This window comes from Felis catus, chromosome A3 (assembly GCF_018350175.1).
Source record: "Felis catus isolate Fca126 chromosome A3, F.catus_Fca126_mat1.0, whole genome shotgun sequence".
Classification (NCBI taxonomy): Eukaryota; Metazoa; Chordata; class Mammalia; order Carnivora; family Felidae; genus Felis; species Felis catus.
Window position 1 is genome coordinate 89,621,517 of NC_058370.1, and position 17,204 is coordinate 89,638,720.

General features: G+C 52.5%; 2 protein-coding genes across 2 annotated transcripts; one reads left to right on the forward strand and one right to left on the reverse strand.

Moving 5' to 3' along the window:
- The first annotated feature begins 63 nt into the window (after nt 1-63).
- Nucleotides 64-12,133, forward strand: SMYD5 (SMYD family member 5). The gene is made up of 13 exons (XM_003984119.6): nt 64-373; nt 4,161-4,269; nt 4,995-5,134; nt 5,603-5,724; nt 6,113-6,182; nt 6,804-6,908; nt 7,685-7,747; nt 7,965-8,035; nt 8,339-8,445; nt 8,838-8,894; nt 9,754-9,848; nt 10,497-10,567; nt 10,664-12,133. The coding sequence occupies exons 1-13, from the start codon at nt 278-280 to the stop codon at nt 10,806-10,808; spliced, it is 1,251 nt and encodes a 416-aa protein (XP_003984168.1). The 5' UTR covers nt 64-277; the 3' UTR covers nt 10,809-12,133.
- A 440-nt stretch (nt 12,134-12,573) lies between these two features.
- PRADC1 (protease associated domain containing 1) lies at nt 12,574-16,695 on the reverse strand. Its single transcript, XM_003984120.6, has 5 exons — nt 16,482-16,695; nt 14,461-14,561; nt 13,825-13,934; nt 13,376-13,543; nt 12,574-13,125 (listed from the first exon to the last, which is right to left on the reverse strand). Exons 1-5 carry the CDS (start codon nt 16,546-16,548, stop codon nt 13,005-13,007), a joined length of 567 nt encoding a protein of 188 aa, XP_003984169.1. The 5' UTR covers nt 16,549-16,695; the 3' UTR covers nt 12,574-13,004.
- Between the last annotated feature and the right edge of the window lie 509 nt (nt 16,696-17,204).

Sequence of the window (17,204 nt, forward strand, 5' to 3'; positions counted from 1 at the left end):
AAACTATACACACACGCACCGGCTATGATACATAGGTACGTACGAAGACACAGACGCAAAACTGCACAGATGTAAAAAACGCGGACCCAGCGACATCCAGCCACCGAACCAATCGACCTAAACACAGATTAAAGGGATCCCAATTTCCCAATTCCTACTTGCTAGCGCGCAAACCCTAGCAGCCTGGAGACACACACGCCGGGGGCGGGGCCAGAGAGGGGCGGGCCCCCCCGGGTCGAGGCGAGGTCAAGAGTCAGAAGGCGGAGGCGCGCCCAAGATGGCGGCCTCCATGTGCGACGTGTTCTCCTTCTGCGTGGGCGTGTCGGGTCGGGCTCCGGTCGCCGTGGAAGTCCGATTCGTAAGCAGCGCTAAGGTGAGGCCGAGGCAGACCCGCCAGGGGCACCTACCGTGTCCGGCCTTGGAGAGAGCCCCGCGGGACCCTAGGCCCGGAGCCTAGAAGCTCCTGAGCCGTTGCGACTCTGCGGCTCAGCCACTCCTCGCGGCCCGGGGGCTCCCCGTCTGTCCCCGCGCGCAGGCTTCCGGGGCGGTCACGCGGTGAATCGGCGGGCTCCGAAGTCTCCGTAGTCTCCGTAGTCTCCGTGCGCGCCCCCTCCCTACGGGACCCGGTGCGCCCTCCGGCTGCCCTGCTCCTGCTGCTCCAGGCGGGGCCGGGTGGGCGCCGGGCCTTTTGGTCCAGGCTGGAGTACTCTGCTCCTGGGCCGTGGGGGTAGTGGACGGGGACTGGCTGAGCAGAGGGTACTGAGGTATGAAAAAGAGTGGGCCCTCGGGGAACTTTCTGAGTGAGATTTGGGAATGGGGTGGGGAGAGAGGCCAGGACCCTTCACAAAGGCCTTGGGATGCTAAGGAATTTGGACTAGAGCTCGAAGCCCGTGGGAGCATTTGAAGCATTGAAACAGGAAAGCAATATGGTTTTGTGGTTATATTATCGTGTTTTAAAAGTTAATTGTAGAAAAATACTCTAAATGCATGTAAGGAAAGAGAAGATAAAAATCACTCGTAATCCTATACTTGTGCAAATATCAATAAACCTATTTATACATATTTTTAAGAGCTGAGTAATAGTCTGTTTCAAGGGATTGCCACAGTTCATTCAGCCACCTACTTATTTATGCACTTTTGCGTTGTATTTTATTTTTCATCCCTGAGGGCAAAGGTCCTGGAGCTCAGTTTCTGTGCACACATCCTTTTGTTCTCTTCATCGGAGTATTTTCTTTACTAGTTAACTTTGCCAGTTGATACGTGCAAAATGGTATCACTTTGTTTTAATTTACAAGTCTGTGTTTACTGATGAGGTTGAATAATTTATCATGTATACCAGCAGTGCATATACCTGGTCCCTGCCCAAGATGTCAGCCTTCTAGTCATCTGCCTCCTGCTTTCCCCACCCCAACCTTCCATTGCCTTCTTTCCTCTCCAGTGCATCTGGAGCATTCCTTTCCTTCTGTGGTAAAGCAGCTCCCCAATATCCTTGGCCTCTTCAACTGCTCACATCTCTGTCTCCACCTCTGTTCTTGATTGGCTCAGTTTAATGGTATCCCAGTTCCATCACTCCTTGCAAGCAGAGACACTGACCTTTCCCTTCACTAAGTCCCCTATCTCTCAGCCCCTCTCTTCTTTATTTCTTCCTCTGACCTCATCACTTCAGCCACTCTGCTTGCCCAGCTGTCCTGTCCCAGCCTTCTGTCAAACCCCACCTCTGGAAGAATGAGCTGGCTGCTCTCTCTATTCCCACACACGATCTTCTGCTGGAGAAAATCACATACACACCCAGACATGCTGACAAGGTGGTTTACCCCAGGCTTTTTGCATCTATGTTCATCAAGAGAGATTGGTTTGTGACGTTTTTTTCTTTGTGCTATCTTCCTCAGGTTACTGCATCACAGTTATGCTTGTTTTTTGGTAAAATGGAGAAACTTTCCATTTTTTCTCTGTTACTAAATAGTTTTTAAATAGCATGAGAGTTACTTATTCTTTGGTTTGAGGGAGCTGGCTCATGAACCATATGGACTAGGAGCCTCACATGGGGGTTGTTTTTGACTATTTTCTGTATTGCTTCTATCGATATTGGCAGGAATGATCTTTCAAAGATTTACCAACTACTCTGCCAGGGACAGAACATGATACTGTCTGACCAAAGACAGTGGATGCCAACCAGAATGCCATACTGGTGTGGGTCAGCCAGATACCAGCACTGCTTCTTTCTCTAGCTTTCCTTCCTTTTGAATTCAGTTCTGGTAATTTGTATTTTTCTAGAAAATTATCCATTTAGTAAAGCTCTTAAAGTTTACTACATGGTCTTAGAGTTTTGCACAATCTTTTTTCTAAAATTTATTTTTCAAATTGGAAATATCTTTGCAAGTTTATGCCCTTTCCACTCAAGGCATAAGCTTTCTCCAAGCCTCTTGGTAATTAATATTTAATGAGAGTGGCTTTCTTGGAACCCTGCCTTATGTTTGGGGGATGAGCGGTTTCATAAAGGAACAGCTCTGATTCTGTTCCCTTTATTTTGATTACCAAATATTTTCTGCATTTGATCCTCCAGAAAGAGAGGGAAAGACATTGATATTTGCCCAATGTTGAGATTTGAGATTGTCAGCGATAATGTGGGTCCATGTTCATACTCCTTTGTCCCATAAAATAAGGCCATGTTTTCATTTTGCCAGATTGGGTCCAGGGCTAAAAGGCATGGAGGTGGGGTTCTAAGAAGACAACCAAAGGTGCATCAACGGCTTTGGCCAGAGGTTTTGTTCCAGCTGTCCCCCTCTGCTCAGGGCTCTCCTGGTCTACACATCCCTGCCTCTCTGACTTTGGGAGGTGCTGCTATCTAGCCACAGTGCCAATGCTAGAAGGAAACAGGGAGCTACCTGAGAGGCCACATGACAGGACGTTTTACTGCTATGTCAAATCTTTTTTTTAATTTCTTTCTCTTCTTGTGACAGTTCAGTGCTGGCAGGGGCACCACCCCTCTCCTCTAAGTGAATAGTGGGAACAAGTGCCTGGCAGAGCCAGCAACTGCCAGGGTTCTGAAGCTGTCTCCTGAGTCCCTTTGCACATCTGAGAAATAGCAATTCAGCAGTTGTTTTCTCATCCTTCATGCCTTACATGATGTTTACAGTGCTTTAGACCAGAGTTCCTCAGACTTTAACGTGCATTTGAATCACCTGGGCATCTTGTTAAAATGCACATTCTCATGCAGCAGGTCTAGGGCATGGCCTGAGATTCTGCATTTCTAACAGGTGTCCAAATGATGCCCATGCTGCCCACTTATCATCTCACTTAGAGTAGTAAGGAGCTAAAGCTCATAAGGTACATTCACCTGTGCTATATCATGGCATCCTGGAAACTACCTGGGAGGTATCATTATGATGCTTTTCATATGTGAAACCGTTGCCAAGAAGTGAACCAACTGGGGTGCCTGGCTGGCTCAGTCGGTGGAGTGTGTGGCTCATGGTCTCGGGGTCATGGGTTTGAGCTCCACGTTGGGTGTAGAGGTTACTTAAATAAATGAACTTAAAAAAAAAAGAAAAAGAAAAAGAAGTGAAGCAGTTGGCTCCAAGGTTCACAGCAAGTAGTGTTAGGGTTGGTGCTAGGATTCACCCTTCCTTTCAGCATAACTCTGAGGACTTGGTGAGTTCCCCATCGACCAGGGAAATAGGGCACATTCTCCCCCAGGCGAGGCCTCCCTCTCTCCTGTGGCATAGGAGTCCTTTGCAACCCTGAGCAGTGGTGTCACTGCCAGGATCCTGGAGGGACACATGGGTGACTCGAAGAAAACTGCCCTGTCGTTACCGGCTGCTAGTACAGGAGGCTCCAGCCTGCCGTGAGACTTGGCCCTGCTTTGGCCATTCCAAAAATTCTCCTCTGGCTGACAGTGTGGCTCCCTCCCCATCCCAGGCCCTCTGCTCTGAGCAGGCTGAAAGAGGTGTGACTGAAAGTAGGTCAGAGCTACATTTCCAGAGGAGGCAGTTGGTCGGCGGGGGGGGGGGGGTTGGGGGGAGGTGACCATGTTCCATGAACCCTCCCAAGGTAGAGGCCTCTCCTGAGAGGGAGGCGTGGCGGGGGGTGATGCTGGGAAGCCCTCTAGGAGCTATGTCCTCTTTCTCTCCTTATGGCCATCCTATTCCTTCTCTCCCTGTTAGGGAAAGGGCCTATTTGCCACACAGCTGATCCGGAAAGGGGAGACCATCTTTGTAGAACAGCCCCTGGTGGCTGCACAGTTTCTCTGGAATGCACTTTATCGCTACCGAGGTGAGCACATCTCGTCCACTCCTCATGGCTGCTGGGCCAGCTGCCTGTATGCATGGAAGAGAGCTACATACATTCCCACTAGCTGATGTCTCTGGGAATTCAGGTGTTGGGAGAAAAGCTCATCTTGGAGAACCGTGCCTGAGAATCATGCTTGTCTCTAGTCTTAGGCCATTTGGGGCTGGGAGTGAGCGAGGGATGGGCTCTTCCAGCCTGCTTCCTGGGGGAGGACTGTCAGGCAGGCAGAACTCAGTGTGACCTGCAGTATCAGGGACTGGATATCATGTGGAAGGGCTCTGTGCCAAAGGGCAGCTCTCCACCAAGAGGAGGCCACTCGCCCCTTGGTCAAAACAGGCTGAGTTAGGGGTCAGAAGCAAGTAGGATGCCCTTAGCTTTTCCAGACACGTGCTTTTTTCACACTTTTCTTAGGCTAGAGACAAACATGAAAGGAGGGTCAGTTGGCTCCAGAATGTGGGGAAAGCTCAGTCTGGGGGTTAGGAGGGGAGCCCTATAGACTAAATCCCAATCTGCTTTTGAATGCATGTGAAATCATGCACCCATTCTGTTCTTTAACACAGTTGTTCATTCACTTACTTCCCAAACATTTGTTGAGCACCTACCAAGTGTCAGGCACTATCTTTAGCCCTAGGGATGCTTCTGTGAAAAAGACAAAATGTGGCCCCTGCTCTAAAGACACTTACATTGTCACATGGGGCTCTCTCCCTCAGCCTGTGACCACTGCCTTCGGGCCCTGGAGAAGGCCGAGGAGAATGCCCAGAGGCTGACTGGGAAACCCGGCCAGGTTCTGCCTCACCCTGAGCTGTGTGCCGTGCGCAAGGACCTCCACCAGCACTGTCCCCACTGCCAGGTGAGCATCCCTGGGGAGTGCACCTGAAAGGGAGCTGGTGGGAGAAGCCTTAGCCGAAGTCCTCTTTGGGGAGACAGGAATGACAACAGACCTGCTCGTGGCCCCTGAGAGCCATAATGTAGGGTAAGACATTCAAAAGGCTGTAACTATTCCAGGTGTGTTCTCCCTGTCCCGGTCCCGCTATCTAGAAAATTGGTTCAGTGGGAACTTGCCCTCTTCCCAGGAGTCTGGCAGGGGCTCTTCCCTCTACTTGAAAGCTCTCTCCTTCCCATAGTTCGACAAGCCTGGGTGCCCCTCTCACATGCCCCCGGGCGGTATGTGCTTTCTCATCTTACGATGTCACTGAGCTACTGCTCAGGGGCTGTTCGTAGAAGGAGTGCAGTCAGAGGAGGTGAGTACCACTAAGGAAGGTCTGTGCCTCACCCCATGGCCAGATCCTAGGGTGTTGACCTCCACCCACTCCACCAGGTGATGTACTGCAGTGCGGAGTGTCGGCTGGCGGCCGCCGAGCAGTACCATCAGGTCCTGTGCCCAGGGCCCTCCCAGGACGACCCCCTGCATCCTCTCAATAAGCTACAGGAGGCCTGGAGGTGGGTAGCATTTCATCTCTTCTTCCCTTTATCCTCCCTCTCGACCTGCCTGCCCGCCTGAGATCAGCAGATGCAGTCATCTTTCTTAAACTGCCATCCCCAGATCTTTCCTCCAGTCTTAGGGTTAAACAGAAGTCACATCACCCAACCCCCTGCCTTCAGTGTGAGCCGCCAGTCCCACTACCCTCAGCATTTTACACACTCCCAGGAAGAGCCCCATTAAGCCCATGGGGCGGTAAAGGCCTGCCCTCATCCTTGCCAATGACATCTCTCTTTGGTTATAAATAGAGTTGATAGGAAGGATTCTCTGTAGTGATCAGACTGGGCTTCCCTGAACACAGCTACTGGGGAGGGGATTTCCAGACCAAATCTTTTTCTTTCTCCCCAGGAGTGTTCACTACCCCCCCGAGACTGCAAGCATCATGTTGATGGCGCGGATGGTGGCCACAGTGAAGCAGGTAAGCCCACCCGGACCTCCCACGGAAGCCCCTTCTGGCCTCATGTGCCCCTTGGCCTCAGTCTCCTCCTCACGTCAAGTCCCTGGCTTGGATGCAGAGTTCCCTCTGCGCTTTCCAAAGGAGAGCTGCTTGCTGTGTAAACTCAGGAGCAGCTAACCATAAATCTGGCAGGAGACTCATCTTTCCTGCAGCCTCTGATCTAGGAGAGGACCTCCTGTGCAGCAACAGTTCACACATGCAATTTACAGGTGCCACTTTCTCAGGATTGCCTCTTATGTAAAGTGAGAGAAGCCACTCCAACGCATTCTGTTAGTATTGGAGCTCCACAACCCCATTCTCCTCTTTTTCCAAGTGTTGTTGAACTGGCCAGCCTGGCCCAGTTGGGGAGATGGTTGGGTGTGGGCAGGATGGGAAGGAAGTCCCCAGGCCAAGGAAGGGTCTACCTAGAATCTCATGTGTGATGGTGTTTCGCTGATGGCAGAGGCTTTAGAATCACAGGCTACTCTCCCGCCTGGGTATGAGGCACAGCAAGGAGATGGGTGTCCCTGAGTCTGTGCGTGCACACGCTTGCACGCCCAGGCATATGTGAATGTGATCCTGAAGTATATTTGTTCCCTGCAGGCTAAGGATAAAGATCGTTGGATCAGGCTCTTTTCCCAGTTCTGTAATAAAACAGCCAATGAGGAGGAGGAGATTGTCCACAAACTCCTGGGGGACAAATTCAAGGTTAGTCTTCCCCCATGATCCCCTCATCCCAATAGCCTTGGATGTTCTGTGGCTACCTGAGGGGAGCTCCACATTTGGTCCTTTGCCAGCCACAGAGCCTGGAGCCAAAAATCTATTCAGAGAACCTATCTTCTTGCCACTATTTAACTTTGTGACCTAACAGGGACCGAAAGTTGAGAAGTGCGGTGAACAGGAAGGAGGGGTCGGGTGCCCTGACATGGTAAGGCAGAATCTCATGATAGGAGAGTGGCGGATAAGTCAGTATAATGGAAAGTGGAGGGTCAGGGAGCAGGCGTGAAATAGCATTTTAGCTGCCAATGTGCTGAGTGCCCACTCCCACCCAAAGATTACACATTCTCACTGAGGACAGCAGACTTCCACGCAGGAGCTGCCTGAAGGTGCAGGCAGGGTTTCAAGGGCAGCTGGGGTGGGCCTTCCTGCATTTATTCTGAGGAGAGGGAGGGGGTCGTCAAGCTTGTCTGGAGGCCAGGTCAGGGAGCCTGGAAGGTTTTCGCGAGGACAGTCATCTGAAGCCAGGTTGCCTCGGCCCTCCTGGAAAATAGGAATTTGGGGTTCCCCACTCTGGCTTGGAACAGGCCAACAGACTGCCAAGGTTCTTTGGAAGTAAGAACTCTGTGGCCTTCCTTTGCCTTCAGGGAAAGTTCATTCTACAGAGCTGGCCCCTTTTCTTTTCCTTACCTGGTCTTCTGGGCCCTGCCTGGGTGCTAGTGGGAAATCCCCAGGATACAGGTCTCTCCCTGCTTCCCCTAAACCAGGGCCAGCTGGAACTTCTGCGGAGACTCTTCACAGAGGCCCTTTATGAGGAGGCGCTCAGCCAGGTGAGCATGGGGAAGGTGGGACCAGTGACCTCCTGGTCATTCCAGCTCTCCAGGAGCAACCGGGTCAGCATCTCCTACTCAGAGAGTTAAGCCAAGACTGACTTGGTGTGAAGTTGGGATGGGATTGACTCACAGAAGACTTCCTGAACAGAGAGTTGTTTCAGGAGGAAAAGCGAGTGGCTGTAATCTGAGCACTCATTTTTCTTTCTCCCCACAGTGGTTCACACCAGATGGATTCCGGTCTCTCTTTGCTCTTGTTGGGACCAATGGCCAAGGAATTGGGACCAGGTTAGGAGAGAATGTTCCAAAGCTATTGCACTTGTCTGTCAGGGCTTGGGCGGGAGATTGACAGAGGAAGGTAGCCACACTTCCTTTCAAGATTAGGGTTTGATTCTGTGGCAGGAGAGCTGGACTGGATGCAGTGGTGGGAGTCAGAAAGACTGAGGTGGTAGTTTGCTCCTGGGAGCCTTGGTCTTTGGGGGAAGATGGGCCCCTGCCCTGGAGAAAAAAATGGGCTTAACCTGTCTGGAGGTGGAGAGCCCTGGGAGCTGGGCCTCCTTCTCTCCAACCATGGATGCCTGGGACCCCCAGCTCCCTGAGCCAGTGGGTCCATGCCTGTGACGCTCTGGAGTTGAAGCCTCAGGACCGAGAGCAGCTGGACGCCTTCATTGACCAGCTGTACAAGGACATCGAGGCAGGTTGGTGAGATGGAGTCTTGGTCTCACCCAACCTTGAATGACCCCCTAGCCAGACACACAGTCTTTCCCCGAGGGGGTTCTGAGCTAATGGTTGGGGAAGGTAATCCCTGTGTGCCTATAGGAAGCTTCACATCTATCCACAGGACAAATAAGATAAGACATGACCCTGAGGTCCATATAGAGTCTGGATGCTGGGGGAGGGGGGTGCTGGACAAGTAAGGTGATGTCATTTATAGAAAAGCAAGGTTTATGCCTCCTGGAAGCAAGTTTAGATGAAATGGTAGTGACTGGGTGGCAAGACAGTGGAACCAGTGCCTATCCTTGTAAGTCTAGTTTTCTTTCCCCACCTGTAAAATGGATAGAATAACATCTACAATGTTACTGTCTTACAGCAACTGGAGAGTTTCTTAACTGTGAAGGATCTGGCCTCTTTGTGCTTCAGAGCTGCTGTGAGTCCCGGCATTGAGGAGGGGTACATCTCTCACAGCCCCTTTTAGGCTGGTGGGGAGGAGTCTGGGAGCAGGATTAGGTCTGGGCTTCCTTGGGGATTCTCCTGGGACTTTTTGTTGCATCAGTTTTTCATTCATTCATTCATTCATTCATTCATTCATTCATTCATTCATTGGATTGCTTGTGCCTTAATATATGTTTATATATAAAACCTTCCAGTGGGCCAGGCCCTGTGCTAAGGCAGGACACAGAGCTCTGTTCCTTGCAAAGAGAAGCATTGGCCTTGCACAACCACTGCCCTCAGGCTCCTGGGAGGAGGGAGTTTAGGCTAGAAGGCTGGTCTCATCAGCACCTAACAGGGAGGAGCAGAGCCAATCACACAACTGTCTTTTCCAGATCTCAGCCTCCCCCCTCTGGTTTCCTCATTGTCAGCCCTCCCAAGGTCTGGGGCATGCTACCCCTCCCAAACTAGGCTCGCAGGGGGACTGGCTCAGCTGTTACCAGACATCCAGTTGCCAACTGAGTTAAGTGTCTGGCATGGGGTCCCTTTCACGGCCCTGTCCTTCCCTTTGTGGGACACTAGGAACACAATTGAGAACAAGTTGCCCAGTGCTGAGGACAGCAAGGGCAGTGATGGCAGGTGGGAGGGGGTGGCAAGAGGAAGTGCATTTGTGCCTGTGCTCTGTGGTCTTTAGGAAAGAGCACTGGACGGAGGGAGTCAGGAAATTTGGGTTCCAGGACCTATGTAGCCCTAGCAAGGATCAGAAAACAAGGAAGGATGGGACCCAGTTCTTTGCAAGTTGAGGCTGTTATTTTTTATTAGTCAGCAGTCCTTATTTCTTGCCTCTTGTGACCCAGGTAACCACAGCTGTGTCCCCAATGCAGAGACCTCCTTCCCAGAAAACAACTTCCTTTTGCATGTCACGGCCTTGGAGGATATCAAGCCAGGAGAGGTGAGAGGGCTAGGAGCTGTGGGGGGTGGGCCTTGCAAGTTCTCTCCAGGGATTGGAAGCAACAGTGGCTAGAGCCCCAAGTTCAGGCTGTTCAGCTGATCCCCACATGACCCAGGGCAGGAGTCTTTTTACCCATGGGTATGCTCAAACCCACAGTACCCCCAATTCTTCAAAAAAATAACCAGAAAACCTCAGAGCAGTGACTCAGAGAAAAGTGCATGCCCAGGTTCTTGTCCCCAGCCACCTTTTGATCAACAAATCCACAGCTTCCAAGAAAACAAGAGATGGCTCTTCCTAGCGTGGGCTATGGGTGCACATGTGGGTTTGGGGTTTGGAGTCCTGGCTGTTAGCACAGTGCGCAGAGCCTGGTTGAATCTTCTTCCAGAGCTAGTAGCACCATGTCAAGATAACCTCTGACAATGGCCACAGACCTTAGCCATTGGCTGCCTATAGTCGTGGCCTGAGGCTAACCACTGTCCCCTCTCTGTCTCAGACACAGGTTGTTTGAGCCTCTTGATGGCCTTCTGAGAGCACAGGGAAATGAATGAGGGCCTAGCTCCTGGGAGATGGGACAGTGGTTGGGGAGGCCCTGATCCCATCTAAGAGACAGCACAGACTGTCAGATTCTACCTCTTCTCTGCCCTCCAGGAAATCTGTATCAGCTACTTAGACTGCTGTCAGCGGGAGCGCAGCCGCCACAGCCGCCACAAGATCCTCAGGTGCCAGCTGGGATGTGGTGGGTGGCTGGGCTCTGGGAGGCTCCATCCTGGTTACTGCCTGACTTCACCCTCACCACCACCCCCCATCTCCTGCAGGGAGAACTATCTGTTTGTCTGTTCCTGCCCCAAATGCCTGGCAGAGGCCGATGAACCCAACGTGACCTCGGAGGAGGAGGAGGATGAAGAGGAGGAAGGAGAGCCAGAGGATGCAGAGCTGGGGGATGAGATGACCGATGTGTGATGTCACCCTGCCTGGAAGGGGCCTGCCCCAGACCCTGCAGGAAAAGGGGGACTTCCCCCAGAGAGGAGGCTTGGAAGGAACTCCCCCACTCCCGTTGCCTGCTTCCCCCCCTCCATTCCAGCTCTGTTTCTGCCAGAGAGTAGTACAGAAGCTGGACCTTAGGCACGCCACCCCCCACTAGACCTCATGCCCTGGACACTGCTGCTGAGTGGCTCAGGCTCTGCGTGGTCACTGAGCCTCTCAGTGCTGCCCCCTCAAAACACACACACACTGAGGTATCCACTCCAGTCGGCGAGCAATTCCAACAGAGGTCAGAAACAGTGTTTCTTCCACTTGGCCCCATGGCCATGCTTCCCTGTCCACCTGAGGCTTCACCGCTTTCTACCTACTACAGACGGGGGTAACAAGAGATCGGCCTGACGGCACTGAAGAAGAAAGGGGAGGGGTGAGATGCCTTCACCTTCTTTCCCACTCCCACCTTTGTGGCTGCTAAGGCAACTGCCTCCTGCTGGCACAGCTAGGAGAGGCCGGAAGGAGCAACTGGGCCTCCAGAGCACCTTCCCTAAGGCTCTGTGCTGGGGACACTGAACCAGGGGGATACCTTCCTCTCCCCACCCCCGCTATTTGGACATCCAGGGGAGTGGAGAGTATAACCCCTTCCCCAGATTCCAGAATCTCTGTACCTTGTGCCTTGCCTCTCAGGCCCTGGCACAGTAGCTGGCCACGTGGGGTGTGTAAGAGGCCTCTGCCTCTCTCCAGAGGGGCATGTGGGGAGATGACCCCTTCCTCACACTCCTTTCCCACTGAGGACTCTAGCAGCATGGCTGAGACTGAGTGATGACGGGCCTGTGCTCCTTAATTTTAGATGCTCAAGAGGCTTCCCTGGGAACAGTTTAACATGGGTCAGTGAGGAGCTCTCCCGGCCTCAATCTCCATCGTTAGGGTCTCCACAGAAGAACACTGAAGTCTTCCAGAAACCTAGAGGAGCTAGGCTAGATATTCTGAGATAAGCCCTGTCTGTGTCACCTGCCCCTCCACCCCCAGATTAGTACTACCCCTCACTTTTGGGTTGGATGCTGTGGGAACTATAGCCTATCACTTGCGATTTCTTTGCCTACTTTCCCTGGGCGGGGGCTGCCACAACCCCCTGCTGAGGGATCTCTGAGAGGGCAGGTGCCCACCCCATAGGCTCTATCCTAGATCATGAGCCAGGTGGAGCTCACCTGTCTGGCCTATTGGGTTCTTCACAGCAGCCAGCACCCCTCATGCCCCCGCCTGCCCACTGTTCTCAATAAAGTGTGAGTGGTGACAGGCCTCTGCAGGAATGCTTTGTGTAGAATGACTTGACAAGCTGTCTGAGGCATGCAGCAATCACATAGGTGGCACAGAGGCACATAGTTTTAGACCAGGCAATGGCAGGAGATGGGAGCTGCAGCCCCCCAGCAGGCTCCTCCCTGGTCACATCTACAATGCTGTGCAAATGCCAAGAGCAAGGACCTCTTCTGAGGTCCAGCGTGGATCCCCAGGACCAGGCTATCAGAGAAGTCTTCTCAGGGAACTGAACTACAGCTTCCTGAGTTCTTGAGCAGGAGGTAGAGTGTGCTGGGATCCAAGATTAGCAGCCTAAGCACTGGTTCTAAAGGACCTTGAGCAAGTCATTTACCCTCTGTGGGCCTCAGTTTCCTCCCTTCAAAGCAGGGGCATGGGACCAGATGAGAGAGTGAAGGCCCCTCCCACCCCTGGATGCTCTTATTCTAGGACACAGTTGCAACCCTGATGAGAGGCTTTATTGCTAAAAAGTCAGTGAGGGTTTATTAATTCCTCAAACACCACTCCAGCAGCTGCTGTGAAGTACACTGAAGAGACCCTGGGAAGGGGAGGCGAGAACCAGGTGGGATGTGACAGGTCACAGATGGCTCTCAGGCCACCTGCCCTTAGCCCCTGTGTTCCAGATTCTAGTCCAGAAGCTCTGGGGCCTGGCTCTTGTCTATTCCCATAGCATGAGACATTTGGGGACCCCGAGGAAGGGAAGGCCAGTGGCACAGCTTTTCTTAGCATGGCCAAGGCCAAAGCCTTTTTCCCCTACCCGGCTCCACCTGTCCTCAAATGCTATCCCCAAATCCCAAATAGCAGAATTCCTGGATTTCCCCTTCCCAGCCCAGAGTTGTTTATGGCTGGTGTGTGGGACCAACTCTTCTACCAGAAGGTCCAGGGCGGTTGCAGCAGCTCAAAGGTGGGGATGCTGGTGACATTGACTGGGATGGAAATGATGGCCCATGGCAGCCCATGCTGTTCCAGGGAACGGCGGATCATGTAGCTGGGAGGGCATGAAGAAAGGTGGCGATGGTCACTTTCTCAGCACCCCATCATGCCCCATTGTCCCCATCACTCTGGGAGTTCCAGAGCCCAAGGACTTGGCCCTTCAACTGGGGCCCTCCAACATTTTTGGCCCAAGGACTCGGCCCTCCAACAGAGGCTTGTGGGAAGGGACTGGTGATTGCCCTTGACCTCCCCAAGTCATGGCACCCAGCCTGGTGCTGATACAGCCAGAGACAAGGAGCCCTCACCCATCTCGGCCGAGCAGGAAGAGGGCAGGGATGTCAGCTGTGCGCTGGGTACTGTCCTGGATCATCTCCACGTAGAAGCTGTCATTATCAACCGCGTTGTCAGAGATGATCACTGCCCGCCCGCCGTGCTCCTGCACCACCCGTGTCTTGGAGAGGAAGGAGCAGCCCCTGGAAGAGGTGGTGATGAGACCAAAGGAAAGGCAGGGTCCTAGCTACCCCTCCTCCAGACTGTCACACCGGAAGGATGAGAGAAGGACCGTGGAGAATTTTTTGTAAAGGCTCATACGTAAATGGCCAAAAGGCATGGGTAATCTTAAGACATCTCTTAAAGACCATTAAAAACATGAATTATTTAAGAACCGCTATTTCAAAGCACCACTCCCAACACTGATCTCAGAATCTAACCTACACCTGCCCTCCTCTTGTGCCTGTGTCTGTCCGCTCCTTACCCTCTCTCCACCAGAGCGATCTGGTCCTGGATGAAGAAACCGTTGCTGAGTTCTCCACAGGCCTCTGAAGGTTCCGCAGGGACAAGATGAATCTGCTCATACCTTGTGTGCTGAAAGACATTTAGGTCAGAGCGTGAGGAGACATACCTGTTGTAGGACGAGGCTGACCATCCCATTCTACCGGTTCCTCACAAAGTTGAAGGAAACATAGAGTGGTTTCTGTGTGCTGGGCACTAGAGTATTTTTACTAAATTCTCACAAAGGCTTATCTAGTTGTCCTACTCCACGGTGCCTTTTCATGAGATATGTAGGGGAGTTGGTAGGATCCAGAAAGGGGAAGTAATTTGCCGTAAGCCACATAGTGCAGAGACAGCTAGCAGAGCCCTTGGTTTTTTACGATTTCATGTCCCCAGAGAAGACAGCTTCTCCCTGTCTGGTGCCCAAGTCTGTATTACACCCCGGGGAATAGCTAGCTGGAAGCCCTTCCCTCCTGCACAGCAGCCCCTGGAGGGCAGGCCTGGATTGTGCACCCTTCCCTGTCCTAGCAGTCAGGTATTGGTTGAAGGGATGAGACAGTCACCTTGACTTAGTGGGGTGGAGACAGGAGCAGAGACAAAAGGGTCTCCCTGAACTTACAAAGATACCACCAAAGTCCTTGGCAGGTGTGGCCGTGAAGATGTATCGAATGTCTCCAGGACTCAGCACTTGGAAGTACAAATAATCATGGATGCGTAAGCCTGAAAGATAGAGTACAGGTAAGAAACTTCCAGGGAACAAGCCGGTTCAGGTTCAGGTCATGGACCACTTGTGTACAACTGGGCTGGCTATAATCTGGGCTCAGGGACCCAGCTTCAGCCAAGTGAGTCCTCCAGGTGGGTGAGATAGATGATCTCTGTCCTGGGGAGGATAGAACTGATGCAGATAGTGTTAGTAACCCCAGAGATAACAGCTGCTGCTGCTGCACTGATGAGCCAGGAAGAGTGAGAGCTCTTGTGTTCCGAGGATCCATCCCTCTTTGTTCTGAAGTGGACCTGAGAGTTTCAAGGTGGCGATGTGGTAGCCTAGGTATAAAACAATTTGTACTAAAACTTAAAAGTTAACTCTGGTTCCATTGCCATCCTCTTAGTCCAGCCACTATCATTTCTTGTCCTGACTGGTCCAGCTTCTTAATTGGTTTATCTGCCTCCATTCTTGCTCTCTACCATCCATTCCCCAAACAACAGCCAGGGGTCTTCTTGAAATATCTTAAAGCAAATATGATCAAGTCACCACTCTTATGGCTTCAGTACCCTTCAACGACTACCCTTTGCAGGGCCCTGTTCCATCTGCCCTTGGCTACTACTACAACCTTATCTACTCCTTTCTGGCCTCCTTTCAATTTCTTCACCTCTGCATCTTCTTGCAACTGTTCCCTCTATCTGGAGCCTTCCTACCCTTGCCCCCAACCCAGTTCTACCTCTTCACCTGGCTCACTTCTGCTCTTTGGTTAGGTCATAGCTTAAATGTCACTTTCTAGAGAAACCCCTCTGCCCTATCACTGCCCTTTTCCTATGCCCATTCAAAATGTACTTTTTCTCCATTGACACTTTCAACATAATTTGTAATTATACACTATTCAGAATTGTTTAATGTCTGTCTCTTCTACTAAGGCAAAACCCACAGTTTTGTAGCTTAGTTCAATGCTGTATCCACATTATGTAACAGTGGCTAGGATATGTGGGTGCTCAATAAAGGTTGTTGAAGGAGTGAACAACTATTTTCAGCTCAGTCGCACTGAGGGAGAGAATTTCCAGAACAACCAGATTTTTCTGGGGTGTGGGATCCTCTCTGCAGCACTAAAGTTTGATGTTTTGCCTGGACTTGAATCCTTGGTTGCCTTAGCCCAGAGAGATAGAGGAATGTGGAAGTGTGGAAGCTGGTCAAATAGTCAACAAACTATGAAGCCACTACTGTGTGTCAGGGGGTTAGGACTGATTGTGGCTTTAGCTGTCCTCTACTGCCCAAATCACAGAGACCAGATAGAGTTCCATTGGCTTGGCATTGGGCTTTACAGCCTTTCATCCTGAGAGTGGGGACTTCCCATGAGATACAGATATATTTCCAATGAGCCGCCTTTAACACTAAACCCCTCCTCCTTACCACACACATCTTGCCTGGCCTTTGCATCTGCTGATCTGTGTAAATCAAGTGTGGTATATGTATGTGCTCTCGTATGTGTATGTGTGTATATACTTATGTGCTCCTTTAGGTGCAAACAGGTTGTGTGTGTACGTGTGTGCTTGTACGTGGGGGCCCACGTGTAAGAATGTGTGTTCCTGTATATGTATGTGAGGGCTCACATACTATCTCCAGCTTGGAATATCTCTAACTGTCTCTTGTTCCTTCTCCTGGTCGCCCCTTCAGCCATCTGGGCCGGCACTACTGGGGGCGTGGAGAGGAGTCTTGCTTCGACGTGGGGAGCTGAGGACTCAGAGCCCAGCCTCAGGCCGCGCCCTGCTCACGTCCCTGGGGGCCAGCACCCACCACTCCAGTCGCCCGTCCCTAGATCTGCCCTGCCTCGAACTCGCGGGGTCCCAAGGTGACCCGTGACTCCCGGCCCGAGACGCGAGCAAGCTAGACGGCCAGCCCCGCCCCGCAGCCCCGCCCGTTCCGCTCACCGTGGGCCGCGACGTATGCGGGGAGCCAGAGCACGAGACAACACCAGCCCGCGGCGCCGGGGACCATCTCCAGGGCCCGGCCCGGCGCCGCGCTTCTTCCAGCCGCCCCACCGTGCTAGCTCGCTGGACTTCAGCCTGACAGCTGCTCCGGCCTCCCGCCCCCAGACCCGCTCTTGCCGCTGGTTGGCGGACAGGAACGAGGCCGACGGCTGATTGGCTCTGATGCCTGTTCCTGTAGCTACACTTTCCGCCTCTGCGCCTTAGCCCACTTCCTATTGGTCGAGAGAAGTGGGGCCTAGGACTGATTGGCCTAAACTCTTAACAGCAACTGCCACCCCTCCCAACCCGCGCCCCAGCGTTTCTTAGTTTGGATTCGACTGCAGGATTGCGCGGGCTGGTGGGCTGGCTGGCGGGCGGGGAGGAAAGAGCACTGGAGGTGGGCGCCCCGCTGGACTCACTTCAGCCCAGGAAAGTCGTGGCCGTCAGCTTTGCGGTCTTGGCTGGATCCTCCCTGCGGCCGCCTCGCAAGATGACGATTTGCTTCTCCCAGCTGTGCTTTCCTCCTCCTCACCTCCCTCCTTGGGAAGGCATTCGTCTAGCGCCCAGGTGGTCTCCCGCGACCTCCCCTCCGCTCGTCCTCTGACAAGTTCCACCAGCGCTTGCGCGCTGGGGTCGCGGCTTGATGATCCCCACCCTCGAGGAGGCTCTGGTCAGTGAAGAGCC